This window comes from Thermobia domestica, chromosome 1 (assembly GCF_964235325.1).
Source record: "Thermobia domestica chromosome 1, izTheDome1.hap1.1, whole genome shotgun sequence".
Taxonomy (NCBI): Eukaryota; Metazoa; Arthropoda; class Insecta; order Zygentoma; family Lepismatidae; genus Thermobia; species Thermobia domestica.
Genome location: NC_137454.1, coordinates 42700499 through 42727420, shown reverse-complemented (window position 1 = coordinate 42727420; position 26922 = coordinate 42700499). Strand labels below are relative to the sequence as shown.

The following is a 26922-nucleotide window of genomic DNA, read 5'->3' as shown; positions in this document are numbered from 1 at the left end:
TTGATGACTCATTATATTTACTTCCTGCTCGTAGATAATTTTGTTGTGGTTTATACATATAGTGAAAAATCCCACAAAATTCCCTTTATCCAATTCAGAATAATTAATGACAAACAATAGCATAAAATGATATTTCCCCACGGGTTGGCAAGACTGTCGTTAGATAAGTGATCGGCTACCAAACACAGCTACTAAACTCATGATGTAGTATTGAATAAAAAAGATATTTTTTATTACAATCTTTTATTACTATAAAAAATTCACGGTAGTATCTAAAAACATTTGTATCTAAAACAACATTTTCAAGGAAATTCCAGACCAGTGACACTTGTGATCCAGTTTAAATTAGATGAAATTTTAGTAAATCCCATTGGAAGCTTATCCTCGCAGTCGCCGAAAGAAAGAACTCCAATCTGAACGAATTCCTTCTCGTCCATAAGCAACAATGGACCTCCGCTATCCCCCTGTAAATATGGAAATAATAGAGACAAATTAACCTTTATATACTGGCAATAGTGTTCGTATTTAACCCCTAAAAGAAAACATTTGTGAAAATTCACACACATGAAAGTTATTTCTTTAGCTGCAGACTGGCAACACTGTGTTCACCTTCGTTAGTAACGTGGTGATCGTGGTGCAAACCTGTTTATACTGCTTTGTGTTTACGCTGTGTATACGTAATTGTTGGGTGAATTTTTACCCATGTTTCCTTTGGCGTATGTAAAAGCGATGTTTCCTTTTAAGGGTTAAGTAGCTTTATTCATGAAGTCAGTTGTCAACCTACGTAAGTTTAAATGTTGTCAGTACATTAACATCTTATCTTATACACATGATCTCATTTCGTCCAGCTTTGGAATGTAGTCCAAGTTAGTTACTGGGAGTCAGGGCGTTCCCTGAGTTTGACAAACATTAAAAAAAAGTAAATTGTATGCTAATATAAGTTTTACTAATAAAAGACATGAAAGTCTTATGTCCTAGACAATCTTGCTCTCTCTCCCCAGTAAAATCTGAAATGACACCACTGCTGAGAATGCGGGGCTCCAAACATGCACAAGTGAACCATCATGTTGAGCCTACAAACTTTGAATTTTTGACTTTTTTTTTTTTTTTTTTTAGCTGACGAAAGGATTAAGCATAATCAACCAAATTTACAAAAATGTATATTTGGATTCTAGAGAACGTTCACCAAATTTTTTTTTTCTTTTTGCAATTCCTAAATCCCAAATCTTAAGAAGGGAGCATAAATGTATCCATGTCCTATAAAAGAGACCAGACCCTTGAATTGAATCATATAACAACATAACGTAATAAAACCTCATCAAGGTAGGTAAATAAGGCTAATAACCTACCACATGGTTCGGCATGCTGATTACGTTTAGATTATATTTGAGCAAATTTTTTACCCATAGGAGGACGAATCAAATGTACAGAAATGTATGTTTAGGTCCTAGAGAACATTTTTTTTTACCTATCAAATTTTAAATTTTGGCAGTTTCCAAATTTTAGGGGTGGTCTATGTACTTCTTCCAAATTTTAAGAGGGGAAGAGCTATGTACCCATGTCTTATGAAAGAGAATGAACCCCTTTACTCAACCACGTACGTTGAGTTGATTTTAGTTCAGCGTCCCTTTCAGCAACGAGGCTATATGAGACGTGGACCTACTGATTAACGTGGAATCCGAACCACATGAGCTCTCGTCAGGAATCGAACCCGTGTCTCCCACGCCAAAGGCGCGTACGGTAATCGCTTAGCCATAAAGGAGCTCTCAACCACGTACGTGTTAAAGGCTCATCAAAGAAGATAAATAACGCCAATGACTGAACATGTGGCGAACACGTGGCCATACTAATATTTAATATTTTTTTATGCACAGAGGGAGATAAGCAGGACTGCCCAAATTTACTGTGGTATACAGGGTGTTTCAAAAATGTGTTACAATCTTTTGGGAACAAATTTCTCATATTAAAATAAAAAAAAAAGTTCATATGCACCTGTGCTCAAAGGTGGGTAGTTTCGGAGTTTTAGGGTGCCGCAAACGTGAAACAAGTGAACTTTAAAAGTTCATCGCTCCATTACTATGGGACCTATCGTAGTCGGGTTAAGACATCACTGAGGAACTGGTATGAACTATCCAAATATCCATGTTTAAGAATGCTCCAGTACTTGTACACCAATTTTTCAGAGAGGTAAGTGAAGAGTGTTCAAGTACTCCCAAACAGCCTCTCTAAAAATGATTGTGCGAGAACCGGAGCCAGAGGTTCTGAAAGATGGATATTTGAATAGTTCACATACTAGTTTTTCAGTGATGTCTTGACCCGACTACGATCAATCCTATAGTAGTGGAACTATGGACCTTTTAAAGTTCTTTTTTTTTTTTTCACGTTTTCGACACTCTATAAGTACGAAACTACGCACTTCCGACCACAGGTCCATATCAACTTTTTTTCTTATTTCCATGAGGAATCTAACCCCAAAATTTTGACAATTTTTTTAACACTCTGTATATTCAGGTTCTAGAGAACATTTACCTTTTTATCTTTTTTTTTTTTTTGACAATATCTAAATTTAAAGGACTCTTATACTTACTTAATTAATGTATATAGCCATATAACGTGATAACCTCACATAAAAGATAAGTTATGCCGAAAACCTTCAAATTTTGAATTGTTGGCAATTCTATCCCCATAGAAGGGAACAAGATGGTCCACCCAAATTTCCAGTGATATATAACGTAATCCTAGGGAGCATTTAGCAATTTGTTATTTTTTGACAATTAAGGGGTGATCCTAAATATCCCTTCCAAAGTTTAAGAGGGATACATTAATGCACTCATGTCTTATGAAAGGGAATGGACCACTGTGCTTAGCCGTATAACTATAAAGTAATAAAATCTCATCAAAGAGCAAATCCAATGGTGTAAATTGATACTTATTTAAAAGAATAGTTTTCGGTAGACGTATGAATGTTGCATGGGTAGAATAAATTTTCAGCTACATCTATTGGTCTTGTAAAGAAAATAAAGTGAAAATAATTACGGTACGAACTTACCTGGCACGTGCTTCGTTTCTGTTGAACCAGAACACATACGAATTGTTTCTCAATGTGTTTTTTCCCGTAGATTTTCCAACAATTTTTAATGGGAGAGGCAGTTGCATTCATCCATTTCAACAGATGATCGTTCTCTGTATTGTCTAGACATAGGAAGATGTAAATAAATATTGAAAGTGAGAGTAAAACTGTGAAAAACTACCGTTCTAAGCTTGGATTATCAAAGAAAATACACATACGAAATAGTTCTTTATATCTATCTATTTATATTAGCAGAATACCCGTTCTCCGCACGGGGGAAATTCGTTAATTTTGGACATAAAGAGCAAAGGAGGCTGAGTTTTGATTGATTTAAACGACATCGGAAGTGTCACTGTTCGTATCAGCGACTCCGAAAACTATAATCGACACTAATATCGGTCATTTCGATCATTTTCAAATATCTCCCCTCCCCTAAATTGCACCGTCACAGTGAAACGATAAAATACTATTCCAGGCCCAAACCTTATCTATGTTGAAAATTTGATCGAGATCAGTCTTGTGTTTTAAGAGGTACGAAGTCACACATTGACTTTCAATTTTATATATTAAATACGAGTATATTTTACGAAACTCTGCTCGTGCTAACAAATTGGAAGTACATTTACTACAGTTGTATACATATTGTGCTAAATCATACAATAAAAGTTAAGAGCTTGTACTCGGTTTCTAAGAAATATTCTGGTTTCTAGAAACTGCACATTAAAATAGATAAATATATTGATAAAGAAGATGGATTACAGGAAGGAAGTTATTGGTTCTGACCAACTTCGTGTCGCTTCGAGTATTCCGAGAAAAGCCGAAGCATCGCGGCCGTCGAGTTGCGACCGGGGTGGTTTCTCTTCAAGGTGACACTGTCGGGGCATGGCAGTGGAACAGCACGGGCACGGCACGTCATGTGAGATTTAGAAAAGAGAACGCAATGAATTTTCAATGATAAGAAACTTCGAGGACCGCTACAAGGACAGGGCACGACATGGAAATTGTATCCTATCTGTGAATTAGCCTTAAGTTCCACCTTCCTTTCCTACTGTAGTGGCAAGGTATGTGTGAATTGGCCTTAAGTTACACCTTCCTTTTGTACCTTAACGGCACCCTATGTGTGAATTAGCCTTAAGTGCCATCTTCCTTTTCCTACTTTAACGCCACGCTATATGTGAAATTAGCCTTAAGTCCCACCGTCGTTTTTCTACTTTAACTGGACTTGTGTGTGTGTGTGAAATTAGCCTTAAGTTCTACCTTCCTTTTCGTATCTTAACGGCACCCTATGTGTGAATTAGTCTAAGTTCCATCTTCCTTTTCCTATTTTAACGGCACTATATATATACACACACAGGGTGTCCAATATACAATGCAATCCGAAGTTTAGGATAGTAGAACTTCTGAACTTGAAGGGATACATAAATAATAGTTATGCCAAAATGAAGCTTTTTTCATGCATATATTTTTAAACTAGGAAGCAACGATTGAAGTGCACTAGGAACCACACAGCGTTGTCAGATGTAACCAAAGGTGTATATATATATATATATATATATATATATATATATATATATATATATATATATATATATATATATATATATTTGCAAAACACGTAAATTGACTCATAATTCATACGTATGGATGTTCTGTCGGTAATTTTCAGTTTGTTTAGTTGTAGTAGCTTTGAAACTATGGGGCAGAAAAAAGAATTATTTATTTCCACGAATAAGTAATCGGATGAGGCTTCTGAAAGGGGGAACTAGGGGAATCGTAGTTTTCATAAATTAACACTGTGAATTGTCAACATTGCTGATGTTTCAGTGCATCAAAAGGTGTGTTAAGGATTTGTATACATTACGCAATTCCTGAAAACAACGAAAAAGAAACTTTGAAATTATCATGTTAGGACACAAGTTGCTGAACTGAAACATTTTGACACAATTTAACAGTAAAAAAAAAAAAAAAAAAAAAAAAAAAAAAAACTGTGAATAATAAAATTTTACTACAATCTTATATTAATGTCATACGGAAAAGAGTCGTTTATGGATTTAATTTTGTAAACTGATTATTAGGCTCTAATTGAATATTTAAAGTACTGGATAGACTGTTTCCCGAACGGAGAACTGTATGTAAGCAAAATTTTATACCAAAACAAAGTTGCTTTGTATTTGTTTCTTTGTTTAATGGTAAGCTACGTTTTTATTGGATGTCATTTGAATTTAGGCAACCAATACAATACATATATCCAGATCTTTAATTTCCAGGTACTTGATAAAAACGGTTAGGGAACCAAAACCACACAGAGACATGACAGGTTGCTTAACTTGCACTTACTGGCAACCAATGCAATGCCAATAAAGCCAATTATGATAGATGGATAGAGTTGAGTTTAGCGTTCCTTTCAGCAACGAGACTGTATGAGACGTGAACCTACAGTTTAATGTGGGATCCATAGCCACATGACCTCCCACCGGAATTGAACCCGGGTCTTCCACACAAAATCAATTAAGATAGCCAGCTCCCGGACTGAATATAGGAATTATAAGTATTTAATGTTGTAAGTGCACTTTCTTAATTATATAATTTGCTACACGGAAAAAAGTAGCACTTGAATTAGATCATAAAAACCAGAACAAAATTTATTTTTTCTTTTTCTTTAGTCGAAGGATTGTTATACCAAAATATACCTACTTCTATGCAACTTGCAATAAGAACAGCTACTCTTGTCATAACATTAAATAATAATAATTAAATAAATATAGTGGAGTTAAGTAAGTTAGCAACTAGTCAAAGATTATGTAGAGATAGTTGGGCAAAATATATTATGCAGCGTATTCGTATGAAAATAAACCAATAAGAAATTTGAATAACTTGAGAATCAATAGTGATAGAATCGTCCGGTTTTGTTTTTCGCAAGGAAGAAAGAATAGAATTTTGAATTTTATATCCACCACAAACAAGTCACTCAAATCACCTTAGTACACCTCCACTCGTACGGTACGTATCCCTTTTGTTGCTTGGCAAACATTAAGGGCGGTACACAAAAAAAATGAAATGAAATCTTTGAGTTTTACGTCCCACGGTTATGCCAGTTAGGCTAAAGGAGACGGTGATGATGAGTAATGAATGAAATGGTGGAATGAAGAAAGTGAGAGGAAACGGGAGAACCCCGAGAAAACCCACGCACACGGTACTGGTCGCACACAACATCCCTCCAGGTGTTGCCTAACATTTAAGGTGTCACGGATCCACAAGCATCGATATTTCTTTGTCATAGATCATCCAAATCTTGAAGTTGGGTCTGATACACAAAAGTTTTCACGTTACCCGCAAAGAAAAAAGTCCAGAGGGTCAAGTCGGGCAATCTCGGCAGATGCGACGAGAGAGTGGGGTAGTCGGGGCTTTTCCTTGCCTGCTGAGGGGCTCGGTGAATACAGAAAGTGTTATAACCCTTGTGCTAAAGAGAAAATTGCTACACGTATTTTCCGTATTTTTAATGTAAAAGCCTCAAAGATGCACCATCATCGACTACAAGTACATTATTTGTCACCAGAGATGCAGAATTAACTCATTCAGCGTTGTGCAGATCGTGTACTTCAAGCTGTTTTGAAAGAGAAACAAGGTGCCAAATATTACTCTATAATTGTTGATGCAGCCCCTGATTTCGTACATGTTGAACAGAGGTTTAATTTTACGGTTTCTGAGTTTGGTGATTGATAAACAACAGAAACAGAAATATGCAATTCAAGAACGTTTCTTAGCCTTTGTGAATATTGTCACCAGAAAACTGGAGATGCCATAGCAGATCTTATTTTTCGTTACCCTAGAAAATCATAACATTCCGCTTAGTAACTGCAGAGGTCAAGGCTATGACAATGGAAGTAATATGAGAGGACAGTATAAGGGTGCTCAATGTCAGATACTTAAGAAAAATCTTCTAGTCTTATTCTCTCCTTATGGTGCCATACTTTAAATCTTTCTGGTGTTGAGGCAGCTGAAAGTTGTCCTGAAGCTATTAAATTTTTTGGTATACTTCAAAAGTTGTATACTATATTCAGTTATAGTCCTCAGAGATGGGATTTAATTAAGAAGGCTATTGGATGCTCTCTTCAAAGCATATCAGATACACGTAGTGTGGCATGCGTGAAACCGTTTGCGACTTATCTTCCGGGAATGTATCAGTAAAAGAACGTATCAGGAATCTGAAAGAGCTCAAAGTGAGTGATGAAACTCTGTATGACATAACGGGATTGAAGGTTACCTGAGTGTATACTTATATCATCATTATGGTTTAAAATACTGACAGCCATTAACTACGAGAACGTTGTCTTGCAAGCAAGAGAAATTACAGGTACTTTGAATGTGGAAGTTGACAGTATCACAAGTTTGATAGAAGATCTAATACTACTACGCAGTAAATGGGAAAACATTTTGCAAGAATGTAAACTTGTGAGCAAAAATTAGGAACAACTTCAGATTTTCCAGAAAAGCGCATAATCAAGTAATGGTTAGCAGGCGGAACTGTTGAAGAACAAGTAAGAAAGAATCCCAAAAAATTTCAATCAGGTTTCTTTTTTTATTTCTTTTTTTAAAAACAAATTTTGGATTGTGTTACAGTTAACCTTAAAGCCGCTTTAAGGTTAGTGTAAAGGGACAAGTTTAGCCGATAGATGTCACTACTGTCTTCGTATCTGTCCCATGTATTTTTTTACCTTTCACGAAAATTTACAATTTCTTTTATAAATTTCAACCTAGAGACTTCAAATTTCTAGAGAAGGAACTTCATAACCTATTAAAGGGAGCAATCCGTGCCGATTTTTTATTTAGAATTTTCTTCATTGTTGAAACAGTTCCATTGTTAAAGGTTTGGATATCCATTTCAACAATCAAGCCATTTCAACAATGAAGAAAATTCTAAATAAAAAATCGGCACGGACTATTGCCTTCGATAGATTATGAAGTTCCTTTTCAAAAAAAAATTGAAGTCTGTAGGTTGAAATTTGTAAGAGAAATCGTGAATTTTCGTGAAAGACAAAAAATACATAGGAGAGATACGAAGATTGTGGTGTCATCTATCGGCAGAACTTGTCCCTTTAAACCAACCTTAAGGCAATACATGATCATAACACGGAATTCGGTTTCTGTGCAAGTATCCAACGTTGAACAATGATGAACTTGAGGGAAGAGCAAGATTGTGGTTAGAACTATACAGCGTTGATGTATCAGATGATCATATTAATGAAATGGTTCATTTACAAGCGATTCAATCTGTGAACTTCAGTGCTGCTCTGACGCCATTTCAGTTGCTCAACACAATCGTTACCAAAACCTAATCAACATTTTTCTGAATGTTACTATTGCTCTTCGTATTTTTTTGTACCCTATTAGTGTCTGTGGCGGAGGCTGAAAGATCGTTTAGTGCACTTGCAAGAGTAAAGAATGTCCTTGTGTCATCGATGACTCAACACAGTCGGAACGAGTCTACTTTAGCTCGTCAGGTAAATTTTAGTGATATCATAGATACATTTGTTAGCAGGAAAGCAAGAAAGACTGTTTTGTAAATTACGAAGTACAACACTTGTAATTAGTATATGTATTTAATGTAATTAGTATAATGTAACTAGTAAATGTATGAGATATAGTTCGCCAGTTTTTATACCGGGCCCGATGATAACTCAACCCCGGGGCCCGAGTTGCCTCTCGACGGAGCTGGATCTCGGAGGCCATTGAATGGGACCTCCCCTTATAATGTAATTGTTCTGAATCTGGATATTGTTCTTCCTGAACACAGAGCCAGTTTCCAGCAATTGTTTGTACAGTCTAACAATGCAATAACAGTTCTTGTCCCTATTGTTGTCTATGTCTTTTTTATGCGGTTACAGGGGACTTGAATTCTTGAAACCAAAAGCAGCACTCTACTTTCTGACGAACAGTAAAGGACACCATTTTGCTCACAAAAAACTGCGCATGTGTGAAATCGTGTTGTGATAAATTGTTTGCTGGACATAAAATTCTATTATTTCCTCTTTCCGGAAAACAAAACCGGACAAATCTATCACTATTGATTCTCGAGTTATTTAAAATTTCTTATTGGTATATTTTCGGACACACTGTACAGTGGATACTAGCAGACTAATCGAAGTGGTTTATTCCAAGGTTCGTAGCTCGAGTGTTTTTGTATCAATTATGGTGGAATCAAGTTGGACAAGGAGTACGTCCAATACTTAGACATTTTATAAGTTCTATTATTGTATTAATGTGTATAGACAGAACAAGGGAATAATCTTCTGATAAGTAAGAACTCAGAATGTGAGAGGAATAAAGTGCGTAAGATGTTAAAATGTATCTAAGTGTGATTATTGTTTATCTTAGAAACAGACCGCAGGTTTAGAAGCGGTTGACAAACTACAAGTATTTCTGATGGTCAATTGATACCTGATACATGTGACTAGCCTTACGACATCTCTACCTAAAGAACTTTATCATTCTATTTTATATTCAAAAATTAATAGAATGTATGTTGATTTATTTTCGAAAAAATATAATGTAAACTATGACTTCTATGAATCCACTAACTTAAAATGCATTTATGTACACTCATGTCCAAAATTATTGCCGCATGTCCATAAATATGTGGTTGTAGGTATATAATTTGATAACGAATTCACCCGTTATTTCTTGTAATGTTAGTACGTGTATAATCGGCAAAGACATGTATGTGGCAAATTAAATGTCAAAAGAGCAATAAATAAGAACAATAAAACGAAAATAAAACTTTCTTGTCCGTTTTAGCGACATTTTGTTTTACTCATTCTAATTTTCATATTTATAACTCTTTTCCTATGAAATTCACCATAAATATACATTTTCCCAGTTATACACATAGTATCAGTATTAAAAGTACTCTGCAAAATCATTATCAAATTATATTCTTACAAGAAGACAGTTATAGATATGCGACAATCATTTTGGACATGAGTGTACATTCATTTATGTATTCGTAGTGCCAGGAACATGTGCTCTGTCTTATACCTTTAATTGTGGTGATACTAAAACGCAAGTAACATTATCAATTCGAACCTGCAAACGTACAAAGTATGCATTATATCATTATGCTACTGTAAAGTTCACGTTTACAATTTAATAACATAATTTTCTAGACAGTGGCGGATCCAGCCCGAGGCCAACGGGCCTAGACCCCCAGTTTTTGAGTGACAAAAATAATTTAAACTATTATTTATTTATTTTTAGAAGTTTATAGTAAACTCATGATACACTTATCATAGTACGGGTTCTCTGGCCCTCAGTTTTTACTTTCTAGATCCACCACTGTTTAGAGATAAATTTTGTTATGCAATTAAACAAGTACTAAGCTGTGGTACTTACTATCGTTATCATATCCCCAACCAACGGCAATAATATAGCGACCAGCGTAGGTTTCATTTTCGTCCTTACGTGGGGCAAGTTTCACTGGTTGAACTACCTCTTCAAAAACAGAAAAAACAAAATAAAATTAACCATAAAAACAATAATATTGCAAAACTTAATAAATAATCACCTGTGTAACAGTTTAGTTACTTAATTTGGTTGGGTATGTGGCTGTGCTCAGTGACCGAAGGTACACGATTTATACCGGCTTTAAATACAATGTTGCAACGTGGAATTCATCTCTGATAGGCTCTCACTAGCCTAAAGGTTTGCGCCCTACAACTAAACTAAATTGGAAGATAGAGCAAGGAATTGGGATAAAATGTAAAGAAATTAATTTTAAATCTTGGCTGAGAAAAGCTGTGTGTGAAAATGGAATCGAATGCTTTTCTAAAACAAAATATAATGTAGTAAAACCCAGAAATACATAGTAATGGTATCTAGAGTTCGAAGTAGTCTCCTAAAGAATCCACCACAGGTAGCCAACGCTATGAAAGACGCCAAATACTTGTGGACTCACCATGAGCGAATCTTTTGATTACACTGCTCACTGCTGTGACAATATCTTCACGTGTTCGAAAGCATGGTCCACGCATTACTTTTATTTATGTATGATGTCGAAATCACAAGGTGGTTAAGTCTCGCAAATATGATGGATACTCGAGAATTTTTCATCTCCGTCGCATGCGAAAATTCTGCACACACGCTGCCGTATGGATTGTCGCGTTGTCATGAAGGACGAATGCATGGTGTAAACGCTCAGAGCGTATCTTTCGATGGATTACGATGAAATTTCTGCTTTCATGGTGAGTCTGGATGATGTCACTTTGCTCTACCTGTCTCAAAATTCAATAGAGAACTCTAGATGCCACTGGTATGTGTTTCTGGGTTTTACGCGTAACTATAATTGTAAAGGCTTGTAATATAATACAATGTAAAACACGTATGAAACGAACGATGGGGATATGTATGTTTAACCAGCTCCCTACATATAACGGTTACAAATGCATTAACCTTCTATTTGCATATTTCAGATTAAAAAAAAAAAAGTGCTCATTTTCGTAAAAAAAAAAAAAAAAAGAAAAAAAGAAAAAAGTAGCATGACTTTTGCAGTAATCCTGGTATTATAACTTACAAAGGACGGATTATTCACCTCTGTAACGGATTATTCACCTCAGCGATTATGTGGACATTTTAGATGATCATGTCATGCCGTGATACAGATGTTCCTTAACAACGCTGGACCTTTCAAAAATAAACGAAGATGAACATGCCTTAATACTCACAATCATACCTGTTTAGACATTCGGTAAAAAGTGGCTGTGTACACTATAGAAATACTTATAACTCTAAGCTATTTGCATACAGTAAAAAAAAAAAAAAAAAAAAAAAGGTTGTCAATTCAGCACAAGGGCTCTATGTTACCCGATTTGTGTTAAATTTTGACATCAATCTGATGCTACCTTAACTTCATTGCACTTTGGGGTAAACCGTTAAATTGATAGTCTGATTTGGCATGATGAATTAATTTGGTCACACTTCATTGGCTTTGTTTTATATACAGTTGCCAAACAACTACTTTTACAAAAATGTTTTTTTCTTGCTTATTAAACGACTTGTCTCCTTTGAGGGATAATGCACTGTGGCATAAATTATATATAAATGGTTACAAGGAGGGTTATATAATCGTCGACCAAGAGAAACATAGTAAACAGGAACAACAGATGGCGGCACTTTTATTCATGTAAATACCAGAATATTAAGACGCTTACAAAACTATTTCTGAGGAAGATGATAGAAAATGTAACACGTTGTCTGTTACTTGCAGTAAGTGTCAAATATAGCGTATAAAGCTTTAGTTATAACAGAAACTAAAAACTAAAACAAAATTTTAAGGTAAATTACTATATTTTATGATATCCTTAAAAGACAATGTGCATGCTTAAAATTGCAGTATAACGTATATACACCTGATACACAGGAATTTGAGGCTGCTGTGATATATTTGCTAAATCATTGTTCTTATGCTGTGATATCTTTGCTAAGGCATTGGTCTTAGCAAATGAAAAGATTCGCTGACCACTGACAAATAATACAGTTATAAATTATACAGGCAAGTGAGGCGCCTAGTATCAAAATCCGCCACATTCATTTCGCTCAGTTTCGAGTAATCTAGCAAAACGTGCAGTGAAGCTCTTTATACACGCGTAAAAAGTATCATATTTGAACCAGTTTTTTAGTATGAAATATTAAACTTTTAAACAAAATTCTGTTTTTATGGAATTCCTTTAGATCAAACATATAACAAGCGATATATAACTCAATTTCGGTAAAAAAATGGATTTGGCGGGTTTTGATACTAGGCGCCTCCAATAATAACACAGAATATCTCAATCACTTGCGCCCACCATGCTTGCTGAAGTGCTACTAACAACACATGGTCTCTATAGAAAGTTCACCGACAGGTTTTTCCTATTTCTGAATTTCTTTGTTCATCCATCGCCACAGTGTTATCTTCCCACCGCTTAACACCGTCTCTGTGTCATATCGGTAACGACAGGCATGTGTTATCTCCAAATAACACGCTAAAGTGGAAAGCATGTTGGGTCAGTGGCCTGTTTAACCGGAACACCAGACTACTGGTCTTTAAATAACACGTTAAAGTGGTAGTTGTGCTGGGTCCACTGGTTTGTGTTAGCCGCAACACCAGACTATTGGTCTTTAAATAACAAGTTAAAGGGGTAGTTGTGCTGGGTCCACTAGTTTGTGTTAAAATTGAGTTATTTTTTAACACCATCATTTTTTGCCGTGCATGGTTTGAGGAACATCAAGATGAATTTCAATACATGCCCTGGCCCGTTCAGTCTCCTGGCTTGAATATTTTTCAACATTATGGTACGTTTTAGAGAGTGAATCTGGAACAAATTTTCTACTCCATAATCGCTGAGACACTCATGAGTACTACGCTCCATGAAGAATACTCCACTGTTTCTCTCGAAACGATTCACGAATTATGCACCTAGATTTTACGACTAGTATAAGCTGTACTACAGGGTAAATTTGGTCCAACTCTGTATTAATTAGTTAAGTTTAAACATGTTAAAGTGTTGCCATTGTTTTGATTACTTAATTATACCATCAATCATGGGCATCCAAAGGGAGGCTCGGGCCTCCCTGGCTCATGTACGTACATATACGTAATATAGCAATCCACGTATATTAAATACCAGAAATACCACCCTAATATAGTAACCATGGAGATGGCCCCCCCTAGAAAATTAGCTTCGGGCGCCCCTGCCCTCAATCTGCACGAATATCTTAGTATTGAATACTAACGTAAGTAGTAATATTTGGAAGGATAAGAGCCAAGGGGTCATGCCTATACAATACTGTGTCAATATGGTATATCTTATCACCAGGATTTCTTTCAGAGGGTCTCTGTAGGGTAAACCTTTCTCAGAGTGAAAACGACCAAGTAAGTTTGTGGTGGACAACATCGTGTCCGTGTGTTTTTTTGGGGTACTCCCGTTTCCTCCCACTTTACCATTTCACCAATTCATCCATCATCATTCACTTGTTTTAATCATCGTCTCCTTTAGCCTAAGAGACAGTCATGGGACTTTACACTGAAATACTTAATTTTCTTCGGTGTTTTCTGCCTTTTCCGCTAACCGTTTACATGTTGAAAGTCCTTCCCTTCTCCAAAATCACTACTTATGATTAATATCCATTCTTTCGAGGAATATTTCCTTTGATGGCACAAAGCACAGTTACTGACTGATATGAAGAAGAAAATTACCTGAAAAATTAACAGGTGTCTTTAGTTTGAGCAGTGCGATGTCATGTAACTTCCGGTTGGGATGGATATAGAATTCTGTAGAAGCGACTGTCATTGCATCTTTGGACGATGACACATTCGTGTTACTTAGGCTTCCAAATGTAATGTGTAATGGATTTCCCCTGAAATAAGATTTTAAGAAAAAAGTTATTAGTAAGATAGTACTTGTAGAAAATTAACATTGTTTCTTTCTTAACATTGTTTCTTAATGATCATGGTATAGATGGTTCTTCAGCAAAATAATTATGTTCGGTAATAGACGCCGAAATCTTAATCTAAATAGTTGTGAAAGCGGTTAGTCTAAAGGTTGTACGTATCCTGAGGCCATGGGGAGAAAGAAAGACAGCGTAAATTAACGGCTCGAAGAAACAAAATGCTATGTCACATTTTCTAACTTTCGATTAAACTGGAAAAGAACTTCAACATTCTCATGTAATTCAAACAAGCTTCCTGTGCCATCTGTAGGTGAATTTTCGATATTAAACTACACAATATTGTTCTGTGGTTCGATCACAACTCTTTCCACCTAATAACACAGTTTAACTGGCAGTGGCGCTTGCTATTATGTTCGTCCGAGCCGGTCATATTATTTTAAAAATTCCATTCGGAGAAGTTACTAAATACACAATTGTACCTCAGTTCGATATCGTTATCATCATGGATATTCTGGCATACGGTCTTCCGCTAACCTCTTCATCTTCACGTACAATTTTTCTATTTTAATATTGATTGTAGCCCCCTACACCCTTCGTCCCCTCCCTCTGTTTCCTGTCACCATACTCTCTTGCTCGTTCCTTATGACATAATTCTTTCTTAACCACTGTCCCAACCAGTTTCTCTTCATGTTTTCAATACTATCTAAAATTGTTCTTTTCTCCCTCACTATTCCTAACACCGTCTCATTCGCATTCCGCTCGACCCAGCTAATTCTTTTCAATCTTCTCCACACCCACATTTCGAAACCTTCCAGTCTTTTTTCATCATTTTTTGTATATGATTAGGTAAAATATAGATCATAAATCAGTTCTTTACGATTGTACTTGCGTCAGGAGTACTATTAGGCGTAGAGGAAGAGCAGGTATAGTGGACCCAGGCAGCTAAAGTGGACCATCTGATTTTCTTCGGAAGAAATAAGGACAGCGAGTTGTTAACACTGTCAGAAAATGTCATTCTCTTCCCTTCCCTCGTCATCTACGTAAGCTTTCAGTAAGGAAGCCATTGAAATCGAGTTAGGAGGTATTATTATATGTGTGTGAAGAAGATTCTAACATTTGGCAACTCTATGTTTATTTACGTTTTTATTTCTTATAATCTGTACATGCAGGATTACATAAACAATGTTGTATCACGAATGAAATATCGCTGTATGTTACATTAGCTTGGTGTGACCTTAAAATAAATACCATGTAATTTATTCAAGAAACATGTTACATCACTGTTGGCGGCTAAGCTGGAATAGGGTCCACTTTGCGCGACCTTTTCAGTTACGAATAACGCAAAATTTATAAAGTTGTTAGCGGTATGTCTATTATACAGAAAGGTGATTATAGTAAAATATATAGCGTAAGTGATACTAACCACAATACTATCGTACTAAAAATTTAGCGAAGGTTGTGGTGGTGAAAAGTGGATACAGTGCGTAGAGTGTTTTGAGTGGTGGCATGAAACATGCACTGTATTAGATGTTGTTGAGCGTTATGTTTGTGATTTGTGTAAAGAATAGATAACACATTGCTCAACTCGGGATAGCTAAGTAGTGCTCAAATAATTCTGAACTGTTAATTGTTACGACATAAAAGTGAATGAAGAGCGAATCGTCTATTTTTATTACTTATGTTTTTGTGATAGCTAGTGATTCTCTGTGGTTACGTATCAGGAAAGTGAAACAACATATTATCTTTAGGCAATAGTTGAAATTTCGAGGCTAAAAGTGGACCCCGATTTTGCAAACGGGCAAAACTCGCCATTTTTTTATTTAACAAGGAATAACTGAAAACTTAACACAACATAAACGAAATTGTTGTGTTCAAACGTTGTACAAATCTACAAAGAATTATTTTCTTCTAGTAGTATACATTTGTATATTGACAAATGTCTGTTTAAAAATAAAAATGAGGGTCCAAATTAGCCGCACCTCCTCTGTAATATGATAATTATTAAGGCTTAATTTGTTAAGATGGGAATTAAAAGCGGGGCTCCAAGAGATCATTAAAAATAAGCTAAATTACTTGGCGTAACTGTCCAATTTGTAGGCCTTAGCCGCTCCACGCCATCTGTTAGCAATTGGTGGAACTGCATACACTCTAGCGACAAACGCGTTGTCAGCATAGCGATTAGCCCTATCGCTAACCAGCGTATCGGGAGCTTTCTAGACCTAGTAGCCGCCACGTCTTTTATTCATGTGGCTTCCCAGTTTGCCTCATGACGCTGGGTAGACGCCGAAAATTGGGAAAGCACTAGCCAGGAATCGAACCCGGGACCACGTGGATGGAAGTTCAACACTCTAACCACTAGATTAGGCTGCCCCCTTATAACTAAAAATAAGTTCATATATTCTTTGAGTACCCTTAATAGAATAGCCTTTTTTCTAAAGTTCTAAAATTCGTTGCTAATAATAATTCATAGTTTTTATTCTGCATGAAGACATTATGTATTCATTTACAGCGTATTAAAATAATTCATTTTAAAACTACGAGATTGAATCTACGTATTCCTGTTTATCTTCTTCTGACAGTGAAAACACACACACACACTGCTAACAGTGATACAATAGCTCTTACAGAATCACCCATTACTACTTGTAAACTCATGATATACTTACTTGCTTTCTTCGGCACAATGGGCAGCTGTGAGTGCCCATTCTTTATCTATTAACGTCGCACTGCAACCAACTCTCATGTATCCAACAGCAGGGAATCGACCCCTAGGAGCTAACTGCCCCCCTGCAATCCTCAACGTTAGGTCTTCATCTATGGAATCTATAAATAAAATAATTCAGCTAGTTTGAAATACAATACATGTTATTTATTTCTCTTTCTATACATTCATTCATTCATTTATTGAATTATTGACGTTAACAGTTCGATGATAATATCACAGAGCGCACATAATAGTAATAAACTTTCAAAGTGCCCATGGCCTATTGAACAATTGACAGTACATAATTATGTATAGCCTACATGTACATAATTATGTATACAGAAACAGTCCCGTTTCCAGTGGGGTCCAGGGGGGCCCGGCCCCCTAAATTTTGGCTGCCCCCCTAAAATGTTCACGATAGACTGGAAAATGAATTATAATATGGTTGCATCGGGCCGCACCTAACTTCAGCCGGGCTGGGTTAGCCCCCTACATTTTTGGGCTGGCTACAGGTTTGTACAGAAGTAAAGCGCCGTTTTTTTTTTTTAGTTTAATAGTTTACGAGGGTCGTTCAATAACTCCTTAGAAAATCCGACAGATGACGCTCGTAGTATCGAAAACGGTTTCTCTTAGTAAGCTTCATTCCTCACTATGCTTTTGTTAAAGTTTCAGCTATATCCATCACGTGGTTTCGTTGTGATAGTCTAGTGAAGAAACAAACCTGTATTTGGTTAGAAAAAATGGAACTGTTTAAAAGGATTAATATTTCTATATTCACAAGGTACAGTGTTTTCAATTTTGCACGAAAAATTAGGTTTGTAAAACAATTCGGCAAGATGGGTGCTGCGTTTGCTCTCAGTGGAGAATAAACGCAATTGTGTGATCGATTTGAAGGCTAGTTTGGCGCTTTTTCGTCGCAATCCCGACAAGTTTCTGGTTCGAAACATAACAGTCCACGAGACATGGACACATTACTACAGTTTAGAAACAAAGAATCTGTCGAAACAGTGGGTTATTAAAGGCGGTCCAGCTCCGAAGAAGGTGAAGACGATGAAATAGGCCGGCAAAGTGAGGCCATAGTTTTTTTGTTTTGATGCACGTGGAATCATCTACATCAATTACTTGGAAAAAGGACAAACGATAATGAAGTTGCTGTGTCGTTATTGCACCAGTTAAGAGAAGAAATTAAGAAGAAAACAAAAACATCCTCATTTGGCAAAGAATATATTATCTTCCATCAAGAAATGCATGGGTACATGCCTGCACAAGCACAGTTTCAATGGCGAAAATTACGGAATTAAAATTCGGACTATTACAACATGCACCATATTCACCAAATTTGATCCCCAGTGACTTTTTATTTCCTAACTTGAAAAAGAAAAATGGCTCGGTAGAAAACGATTCACGTCGATTGAGGAGGCTATTGCCCAAGCAGACTCCGAAATCCTACTTTCTGGATGCCTTAAAAAAGTTAGAGAAACGATGGGGAAAATGTGCCGAGCTAAAATGAGATAATGTTGAAAAATTTAATAAAAATGTCCCCAAAAAGATTTAAAAAAAAAATTTTGAAGGACTTATTGAACAAGCCTCGCATATTTTTGGTGATTTATATTTGGATGAAATTTTCTGTTAGAGGTTCAGATTCGGCAAACATAAAAAAACAAGACAGTTCTTTAAAAAAAGGAAGAAAACTACATTGATGGACTATTTTCTCTATCTCTAGCATGCCAAACTTGCCCTCATATTTATATAACCTGCCATTTTCCATATACCATGTATTACTTATTACACTGTTAAGTTGGCCAATTATCTTTCTTGGAATGTGGTTGCATGGCTGCAATGTTATTCCTGAGCTGTTAATGACAACTTTTCCTGTTGCACGTAGTTGATTTTCGTTTCTGAGAAGCCTTTCCAGGACATGCTTCATTGATTGGGTTGAGTTGATTTTGAGTTTAACGTCCCGTTCAGCAGCGACGCTATATGAGACGTGGACCTACTGATTAACGTGGAATCCGAACCACTTGAGCTCCTGCCGGGAATCGAACCCGGGTCTCCCACTGCTTCATTGATGTGTGTTTCAGTAGGTCAATACACTGAAGGGGATGGAAAGGAGAAAATATCAACATTAAAAGTAAATTTTTCATGTGAAATGAAATGAAATCTTTAAATTTTACGTCCCACCAGTGGCGGCGTTTGGACGTTAAAAGTGGGGGGGGGGGCAAAGATAAGATCTGAATATGTGTATATCAATGTTAGTGTTCCTGGTTGTTTCTAACACTTTGTTTGACGAAAGGTTGTATAACTAATAGGATACTATCTTTTTTCAGTTAAAATACCGTATATCATGTTTCATATTTAATTAAGTAAATTGACAAGAGCAATGCACATAGGTACTAACCCTTGATTCCTTGCTCATGAACATCTTAAAATTCTGTCTGGGAAATTGTGTGATCCGATTATTTAATAACATATTTGTAAAACAAATAAACAGAAAGGATATTATTAATCATATTAATGAATAATGAGGCTTATTTTGTAGAAATTATATTGAAACTGGGGATTAATGAACAACTTACATTTTTAATTCCACATTTGCCATTAAATGTATGTTATTACTCTTAGAAAATGAAAGACAGTAAATACTACAAGATATGTTACGACACAATTGTAATATTAATTCCTTTGAATTGCAATTAAAACGCAATTCCTGTAGCTGTCTTAACCCCATGAGAAGACATATAACCAATATACACTTACGCAACGACAAATATTATATGGCCATTTTTTTTTTCTATGAACCAGTAATATATGCAAAAACTTTACATTTCCAAATGGAACTATATACATTAACCTTTTTAAGTTACGACTTTTTCAAGGTAAATTATTGAATTTCAGTCAGTCAACTACAGCATCATCCTGATTTATCCTAGGATCATGGTTAGTACCTCATTCTTTTCAGAATAGAACAACCTTTCATACGGTTCCATATTCCTATCATGTTCCTAAGGAGGGAAATTTTGAGGGAAATTTAGATTTTTTCTGATTTTTTCAAACTTTGATCCTCTCTGGACCCCCTTTGTTAACGCACATATCTCCAAAATCAACTGAAAAATACGAAGGGGTGTACTAAATGTGTATAAAAAATTTCAAACTTCTATCTTGAAAACTAAGTGCGGGAAAATGTTTACCAATGAGCTAAGAACATTCCCACAATGCCCCAGATGACCCGGATATAATATAAAATTTTCCTGAGACATCCCTATTTATCTTATGATCATTGCTCGTACATCATTTCCTTCAGAATAGAAGATACTTTCAAACGGTTCCACTCACATGTCTCTATCATGTACCTGAGTTGTGAAAATCATGAAAAAATGGATTATTTGTTTAAAAAATATTCCTTCTTTGTACTTTCTTGCCCCTCTGTACCCCCCTCTTTTAACGTAGAGATCTGAAAAATACTAAGGGGTGTACTAAATATGTACAAAATTTCAATCTTCTAGGTGCAAAAATAAGCCCGCCAAAAACATCTCTACAATACTCCAGATTCCCTTATAAAAAGGGATCTCAGGTAAAAATTCCCTGAGACATCCCTATTTACACTAGGATCATGGTTCGTACATCATTCATTTTAGAACAGAACACCCTTTCAAACGGTACCATTCACATATCTCCATCATGTATCTGAGGAGGTAAAATCGCGAAAAAAAGGGATCTTTGTTAAAAAGATATCATTTTTTTTCTTTTTGCCCCTCTGGACCCCCCTATTTTATCGCACAAATCTGAAAAGAATCTGGAATATATTATGGAGTGCACTGAATGTGTGTGCAAAATTTCAATCTTCTAGGTGCAAAAGTAAGCCCTGCAAAAATAATAAAAAAGTCATAACAAAAAATAGTTTTAGTATGACGTCATCACACTACGTCTCGACGCAGAAAGGCGTGAAAGCATACGTAACGTGTTCTACAATGCCTCCAGGCTTGAGTAAAAAACAGAAGTAAGAAGCTTTTTTGGTACTTTTTTTAAAATCGAATAGTGAAGATTCTATTCTATCACCGAAAAATAGATGATATAATTTAAAAGAGTTAAGTGGCCACTTCAAAAAAGTGGGGGGGCAACTGCCCCCTCTTGCCCCCCTAATCGCCGCCCATGCGTCCCACGATTATGCTGGCTAGGCTAAACAAGATGGTGGTGATGAGAAATGAATGCAATGATGAAATAAATAAATTGGGAAGAAACGGGAGAATCCCGAGAAAACTCACAAACACGGTGTTTGTCCATCCACTGTAAAGCCCACTTGGAGTGAGCTTATATATAAATAATAATAAAAAATAATCTCTGAGATTGCTGTAGAGAAACCTTTGAATAAAATTGTTTTTGTAAGTGTCGCGGCCAACTTGATTTCGAGTTGTCTCGGAAATTTTATTTTTATTATAACGGCGTTAATTTTAACAAGAAGCTTATACTCTAACACTTTCCAGCACAAACGGTTGACGTAAAGATACTTTAAAAACACGTTTGCTTTTAGAAATGTCTCCGCCAACTGGACGTCAAGGTAGTCTGGACATTTTCAATTTTTAATAGTGAAGCCAATTTCATTGCACAAACACTGAAGTTCGAGCATTGTCTGGCGTACACAACAGTGGCGGATCTAGAAAGTAAAAACTGGGAGGGCAGCCAAAACCAAGACTATGGTAGCTATATCATGAGTTTACTATAAACTTTCAAAAATTTATAAATAATAGCTTAAATTATTTTTCAAATTCAAAAAAAAACTGGGGACCTAGAGCCCCGCAGCCCTAGGTTAGATCCGCCACTGATACACGATATACATAATCAAACTTGTGCCATCTGAAAGTTCTCCGACCAACTTGGCGAACATATAAATACCACCTTTCTTTACACAAATAAAATTATTTTAAGTCCATTTGACATAAATATAGAGACTTTTTGTTACATGAAGACGTTACGCTGAAACTATAAACAGGGTGTCCTAAAAGATAAGTACATCGACCAGATGTAGATGTAACAAGACAGTATGGATGTAAAAAGTATTTAGTGGAACTAACGGAGTTATTTGTATCCATATTCATAGGAGGAAGGAAGAAAATAATAAAGAACGTGTCATAACGTTTCATCGGTAATTAGCGTGTTGAAATTGAAAATTTTAAATCATAGTAATGCAAATGGCAAACTATTTATTATATAGCCTGTTTTTTTAATATTCTAGAAATCAATTTACTATATAGTGTTTATGAAATATAAATTATCACTTAGGTAATAAGTTACTGCATTTGAAGAGCTTATATTGATGTTTATAACAGCACTTGATTCAAAGTTGGCCACATTTTAGCGAATCTGATGGTAGCCAATATTGATAGGCTTCACTATACAGTACAGAATTAACAAACCCTTAATAAACCCGCCAAGGTATACAAGTTCAACGTCCCTCTTTAGCAACGAGATGTAAACAAAATAACTAATCACTTGGGCCCAAGGATGTTATAAAATAGAGGATCTGCCCATACAACAAAATCGTGAAGCCATACGTCACAGCTACGCCACACCTACTCTGCCCACTCGGCGCCAATAAGATCGCAATGTTTCGAGCCAACAATCATGGCGGAAAGGAGAGTATCCAATCAGACGTGTCAGCTCACACGATGCTCGGTTGTTTTTTGGCTTCATTGACTTCATATGATGAAGATATGTATGGGCAGATCCCCTGTTTTATAAAAAATGAAATGAAATCGTTGAGTTTTACGTCCCACGGTTAGGCTAAAGGAGACGGTGATGATGAGTAATGAATGAAATGGTGGAATGAAGAAAGTGGGAGGAAACGGGAGAACCCCGAGAAAACCCACGCACACGGTGTTTGTCCACCACAAAGTTCACTTGGCGGGGGCTGGGATCGAACCCGGGACCCCAAGCACCAGAGGTGAACGCTCTACCACTGAGCCACCGCGCCCCCCCTGTTTTATAACATCCTTGCTTGGGCCCGAGGATGGTAACCTTGGTAAAAGACATAAACATAACTACAGATAGACAAGAAAATGAGATGTGAAATACGAATTCTTGATAGTGTATCAGATGTTTTGCAATTGTGGAAAATACACTGTTTAAAAACTAAAATTACAGCACAAAGAAAGAGACATCGAATTGGTCCAACGTTTGCGACGGGTCACTATATTACGGAGATGCGTGAAACCACGCTTTATGTCGTAATGAACGGATGGACTTGGGCCATACATACAACGTCACAAACTCTGTATATCTTCAGAAAACAGGGCAGAGGGTCCAGTCAGTCAGGATAGAGCGTGATTTTGAACAGGGTTATGGAAAACAGGGGTAATTCCCCTATGGCTTCGGCGAAACTCCTCCAAATGTATCCTTCTCCAGCTCCAAAATTTATAATTCCTTACCCTAAATTTATCATTCTCCAGCATCTGGTTGGAAATGACTGCTGTAGAGAATGGAAGGACAATTAAATGATTGACAATACAACTCCACGACCAGCAGCCACACATTCTGGAAACAGGATCCAGGAACATAGAGTCAAACAATGCTTCGTCATAAAATATGACAGTACAGCAGCAAATTTCCGCATTTGAACGCTTAATAATTGATCGCGACTGGGGTTTATTGCTTTGGAAATGTCTGTACTTGTGTTAAGAGGACTGCCCCATGGTAATGTGCATATGAGGTGAATGGCTTCAGGAAAGCAATTCACCACATGCTACATTCCAACAAGCGTGTCATGATATTAAAGGAGAGATAGTGAGGACTATTATTTCAAGTTGACATTACTTGAGAAACACCCTATTATCACTAGTCGTCGAGACATGAAAGATTGAATTTGCAAAATCATTAATTTGTCTTGTTTTTTAAATGGAAATAAAACAATATGCTCCTCCTTTTTACCGCATTCCGGAGGATGTGTCGTCTCTACCTCAAGCACAGTAGCTAACTTCTTTATAAGGCCAGCAGGATATCGATCTTCCTGGCAGATCAAAAATATTGGACACACTGGTTCGAGGAGGAGAGAGAGCACAACGGGAGGACAAGAGAATCAAGGCCCGAAGCAGAAGTGCCGAGGTTGACAACTGCTGAGTTCATTATGACAGAAGCGAATCCAAGTGGTGGATACGGAGAAGACTCGAGTTGCTGAGAGCCCTCAGCCCAGCCGTAGTCCTATCTCGTCGCTCCCAGTAATAGAGAACCATTGAAAAGCTTGAACGATAAAGCGTTCCTATGGAAGGATACCATATCTCGTTATCATAGCCGTCCGTCCGGTCAAAGCTCAGGAAAAGCAAGCTACTGGAAGTTGATAAAAACATGCAAAGGACGACGCAGAAGACATTACTTTCTTGTCACCTTCCATCCCAACGATCTGTTTCCAATCTATTATTGTAATTCTTAGTTTCATTTTGTAACCTTGACAGATATTGCAGTCGTTGTTGAAAATCCTAGAAAGGATTGTCACCTCAATCTCCAAAACATCTCCTTTGCAGTATATTCAAATAAGCTGCAGGATTGACAACCCCATGATTGGACAATACAAATGGGAAGATAAACTTCCTTTGCACACGGCTATGACTGATCGAACAGCCACATCCTGAACACGGGTGCACCGATTTGGAGTTATTGCACAGTAGCTACTGTCCTCAAAAACAATTCGACGTCACCTAGTGTAGTAGGGTGTATTTGCGCTGCAAATTTGGCCGTAACAACAGGCTCGGCGTCATTTGCATTCTGGTTTGCTACACCGGTTCGAGACAGGATATGGGTTGGCATTGGATTTTGTGCCCGCTCGCGTTTAATATGTATTGATTAGCCGGCGGTACATCGAATGAGGTGTGAGACTAGGCTGTGGTCTTTTTTATTGAAGATGCTGCATGGACCATTTTACAAGACCCTAACGTGAGGAAACAATCAGCAACTAACGCAGTACACTTCCTGGGTGGACAACACAGTTTATTGGTTCTTTGGCCGGTTTGTTCACCCGATCTCTCTTTCTTTCTGAACGTGTTTGGCCTATGATTACACAACCTTTCGCATATCAGATACCTCACGCAGCTATAGTTGATGAGTTTTAGCAACGAGTACCATCTTCATTGCTCTAGGAGGACTTTAAGGTCTAAGCCTCTCTATGTTTTGTCGGATTGCAAATTCTTTTCGAACGCCTAGAATGAACCCATCCATGCTATTGATCTCTGGACGTTCTGCCAGACTCTTGTGCTGCTGTTACACATCACAATGAGCAGCAAGTGAAATAATTTCACACTTTGTGCCTTAAACTATCTGTCTGCCATATTTCCGACTACTACCTTTTCTTTTCTTCTTGGTGCTGTATTTTTAATGTCCAGCGTTGTATAAGCAATACTGTATAAGTATTTATTTATTTATTTTAACTATTTTAATAAAACTGTATATTATGAATTTTATTTTATGACCTACGATACTATTGCTTTCCTTTAATTTTACTCGTATATTCTGAAATATTTAAGACTTACAAGATTAGCTCTTTTTTAGTTGATGTATCTGATTATATTCGATATTATTCTATTTATGTTTAGGTCGAAGTTACTAGTAGTTTAAAATGTAGCCCTGCGTAGAGTAGTCGCTAACATTCTCATCTATGGTGCAAGCAGTCCAGGGTTCGATTCCCGGTAGTAACACTCGATTGAGAAGGCATAACAATTTATTTCAAGCCATCTATCTTGAGTAAGATTTCTCCTGGTTTTTTTCTCATTCGCACTAGGCAAATGCCGGGATAGTGCGTAACATACAGGTTCTAAGTTACTTCCCCCTTTCTTTTCCCCTTTCCCGAACGATGTACTCATAGACGAACGTCATCCCTCATACGTGACGGACTTAGCGCCATGAACGCCGGTAGTGGCCAAAAATATCCATAAAATAAATTAAAAATAAACGTAGTTTAAAATCTGTAACTGCATGTCTACTTACGTACTTTGTGCAAGTGTAACTGTTACACACAAGAAGAAAAGTTTCTGCAGCATCCTAAAAAAAAAAAAAAGAAAAAAAAGAAAAGAAAAAAGAAGTTTAGATTAGTACTACATCTTTAATGAAGCTTTCGTTTATTTGTGCTGATATCCAGCTTTACGCAATGTATCACAACACACCTTTTTTATAACAGACAGAAATAGGCTTTTTTTGACTTTATGAAGCATAACTACACCGTTATCTTAACATCCTATTGTTCTTTTATAGAAACATACCTTACTTTCTGTTTCAACTCTGTGATATTGCCTCATCACGACACTTTCTTATAGAGTTTAACATTCCACGATTATGAACCGAGTCTAGAGGAGAGGGTAATGATGAAATTGATGATAAATACATGAAATGAAATTTTATAGTTTAACGTTCAACGTTTATGCTTGTTAGGCTAAGGGAGACGGATGATTAAGACAAGTGAATGATGATGGAAAAATTGATGAAATGAGATGCTTGAAGGAAACGGGAGTACGCCGAGTAAACCAATAGAAACTTACTTGGCCGAGGTTCCAACGAGGGACCCCACGCACCACAGAAGTAAGCACTCTACCACTTCTCTACCGTGCTCCCAATAAATACATAAGTAATAAGAATGATGAAAGCAAGAATCCCCCCCCCCCCCGAGAAAACCCCACGATCCAGGGACCCTACACGCCAGAAGTAAGGCCCTACTACTCAGCCACTGCGGACCTTCATCATAATACCG

General features: G+C 36.7%; 1 protein-coding gene across 1 annotated transcript; it reads right to left on the bottom strand.

The window, feature by feature from the left end:
• Positions 1-266: 266 nt before the first annotated feature.
• LOC145666018 (chymotrypsin-1-like) lies at positions 267-26220 on the bottom strand. Its single transcript, XM_081733123.1, has 6 exons — positions 26170-26220; positions 17161-17317; positions 14301-14461; positions 10460-10558; positions 3050-3192; positions 267-464 (listed from the first exon to the last, which is right to left on the bottom strand). Exons 1-6 carry the CDS (start codon positions 26216-26218, stop codon positions 303-305), a joined length of 771 nt encoding a protein of 256 aa, XP_081589249.1. The 5' UTR covers positions 26219-26220; the 3' UTR covers positions 267-302.
• Between the last annotated feature and the right edge of the window lie 702 nt (positions 26221-26922).